General features: G+C 41.4%; 1 protein-coding gene across 1 annotated transcript; it reads right to left on the bottom strand.

Annotated features, from left to right (window-relative positions):
• RB195_019339 (uncharacterized protein) lies at positions 1-823 on the bottom strand (the record flags this gene model as incomplete). The annotated part of the gene is made up of 5 exons (XM_013445038.2): positions 1-156; positions 234-362; positions 437-515; positions 587-644; positions 766-823. 5 exons carry the CDS (start codon positions 821-823, stop codon positions 1-3), a joined length of 480 nt encoding a protein of 159 aa, XP_013300492.2.
• Positions 824-3,211: the final 2,388 nt, after the last annotated feature.

Genomic DNA, 3,211 nt, shown 5'->3' with positions numbered 1-3,211 from the left:
TCATGCTCTGCGAGCACGAGCGCGAAGACGGGCGAGAATCTCGTTGTCGGATTTGTACTGGGTGTCGAAAGGATCATCGAACTTGCACCCGATGCGGTAGTTGACGGTGGAGTTGAGGCACTTTCCGCTTCGCCACAAGTATCGTTCCTCAGCACGCTGAAGAAGTAGCGGTAGATAGATGATGACTGTGTAGATTTTTTTTTACCAAAAAGAGCAACTGGAAAGAATCCCACCTTTTCAATCTGATATGTGATGTAGTTGAAGCATGCGCGGTGACCTTGGTCGATGTATGAGATGAAGACGGTGTGCGAGTTGGGACAAACTATGTCGCAGTACTCTCTCTCCTCTCCTTCGTGATCCTCCTAAATTTTGAAATTCGCTTGCCAGCAACGATGGTAACCGACTCAGCTCAGTATATTGTGGTTAGCCAATTAACCTTCCAACATCCAAGACCTTTAGGTACTGGTCGGCCGGTTTCTAGCTCTTCTTCCTTGAGGATCAGCTGGCACTCAGCCCTGTAGAAAACATTGTGTTAGACGAATACAGGCGAAGTTCAGCGCAAAGGGATCAAAGAAGAAGCATTTACCTGTGCGGACCACCCCGAATGGTGTTCGTGGGTGTTGAACATTTCAGTTCTCGATATTCTGCAAGAAAGCAACAGGTTGAACTGTGAGGTTAGATCTTTACGTAGTGAAATAAAAAAACTCTCAAATCCTCAACAAAACTCGAAGCGCGGCAAACAGCAAACAAATCTCAGCAACTTACGATGGAAGGCGATTGCGAATGCGATTGAGGAGACAGCGATTAAAAGATGGCGGAGCATGTTTGAGATGGTACTGATACCATCAAGATTTCGGAAAAGCCTTATAAGCCAACGTACCCGGATCGAGATAACCGGTCTGCCTTGCACAATCAAAGCAAAAGGCTAGTGGAGACCCGTTTCTCGGTCCGATTACATGCTTATTCTCATAACATACATCATATACGGCTAAAGATCAGCTGAGATGACGTCAGCGCCCGATGACCACGAAAACGAAAATTGTGGAAAACTCCAGACTCCGAGGAAAGGGGAGAGGAGTCATGCGTCCTCATTTCGTCCTGCAACCAAATCGTTTCAGCACTGTCAAAAAGTCCAACCCAGAATCTTTCTTAACATTCTTAGCTACCTTTAATTATATTATTATTCAATTATGCACTGTTTATTTTATGTTTTTCATTTAATTTATTTAATTCATAGTACTAGTTGCAGATTGAATTCAATCCGAAAATTTCCACACCTTATTTGTAGGAAGAAAATTCGAAAATTCTTGAGTTAGGAGCAAATTTCCTTCTTTTTCTCGGAACTGCGCCAAAAAAAAGGAAATTCATTCAATATGAAGCTGCGTCTAACCCAAAAATGGGGAATTCTGTTAATTATCCATACGCACACATATAACATAAGAACTATCGGCTACCTTAGCAATATCATACTTAAAGTACTCACTTCTTATTTTCAGAAGAAATTGGAATTTAAAAAAACCGCTGGTGAAAAAATGTCGCGTAAAACTGCAGCGATTTTCATTGGAAATGATTTTCACAAAGTGAAAACGGACATAAGATAGAATATGGGAAGCGGAAGCATTGCGAAGAATAAAGGAAAGTATAAAGTTTGCAAAGAACTGATGTCCAAAGCTTCGGCTTCGAACTTTCACTCACACTTCTACTTCGCATCCTTTTTTAGCACTGCCATTTTTGTCCTTAGTAATATTAGCAACCAAAAATGAAACAATTACCGTGCTTTCTTCACCACAGCACTACGAAATAGTAGCTTCTTGAGGCTTTCATAAGCCTTTTTTTTAATGAGGACTTGCACTATCTCAGTGCTGTAGGAAGGAGTACCGATTACTTACTTTTTTTTTCTCAAAAAAGTGATGATGCACACGATGATTGCAGAAAATTTTCGTTAGAAAAAACTTGCCAGGTAAGAGCGGCCTACAGTTATTTACCAACAAGTGGAAATGTTAATTTTACACCATTTCAAAGATAAAAGATAAGAAGGATAAAGTCACTGGCGTATCGATCCACTTGGATGAGCCAACGTGTCTTACTGCAATTCGTAATCGTTGAGGTTTTCGAACGCGTGTTGGCCTATACTGACTTGCGGAGGTTAGCCGATGTGTCAAGCCGGTGTTTCTATCCTCCCAGACGAGTGTGGTGTCAATTTGTCGGCCTCGGGGGATGAAAGTCTTGGTTTGTACTAGTGCGGTTTCGAACCCTCGACCGTGTGGCTAAAATGGACCCTTAACCGACTGCGCGACATCCACCTTTTGAAGAACAAATTAAACATGAAATGTTTCCTAATCACAGGAGCAACCTAGTGCGACCGTTCGGTGGGAAACTTTTTTCTGCTTCCCATCAACTGCTTTTTTTGTTTTCTTTCTTCGATTACATTTTCGTTACTCCTTAAAACTATGAAAAGGTGAGGGACAGTGTTACGCTAACTTCCCGCCTAAGTTTTCACCTCTTAATACTAAGTAGTAGTGGTTCTTAGCATCTGTAAACCAAATTTTTCTTTTCTAACTTTTCTTGTTCTCTTTCTCGTTTTTTAAAGAGAAATTAGTAACTTGTCGATTTACGTGTTGAAGGGAGCAAAGTGACTTGTGAGCTACTAATATCTCATAACATGAATAACATGAAAACAAACTGTGTTCATAAATCAGCACTGACAAATTTGTGGGCCAAAATCACTGTTCCGCCGAGCCGTCATAGAGCAAGTTCTTCCAACGACAACGTTATTCTGGTAAGGTGCTCGATGGTCTTGTTATGAACTTGATCAGTGAATTTTGCACACATTTTAGACTTTCCTATTTTATCTTTTCAAGTAGACGCTTATTTTTATGAGCAGATGTAGTGCAGTCAGTAAGATAAATCGGTTATGTTTGTTATTTCTGCAAGGTCAATGGTTTGAAACCGCCCAAGAGTTGACCAACCCTTTCATTCCTACGGGTCGATAAATTAGCACCAGGATTGTCTGGAAGGATAGAAATACACGTCAACTCACCCCACAAGTCATTGTGAGGCACTCATGAACTCCAAGGGAATTGAACTGGAACGTCCCGGCGCATCCCCTCAAAGATTGATCAGCGCCGAAGTCCTACCTTCTATCTTTTAATAACATTCGGGAGGAACGATCAGGTCACATAATTATGTGCGACAGTGTAACTCTGTCCGA

The sequence above is a fragment of the Necator americanus genome, chromosome II (genome assembly GCF_031761385.1).
Source record: "Necator americanus strain Aroian chromosome II, whole genome shotgun sequence".
NCBI lineage: Eukaryota > Metazoa > Nematoda > Chromadorea > Rhabditida > Ancylostomatidae > Necator > Necator americanus.
Note: the sequence above shows the minus strand (reverse complement) of the source record. Positions and strands in the feature narration are given on the sequence as shown.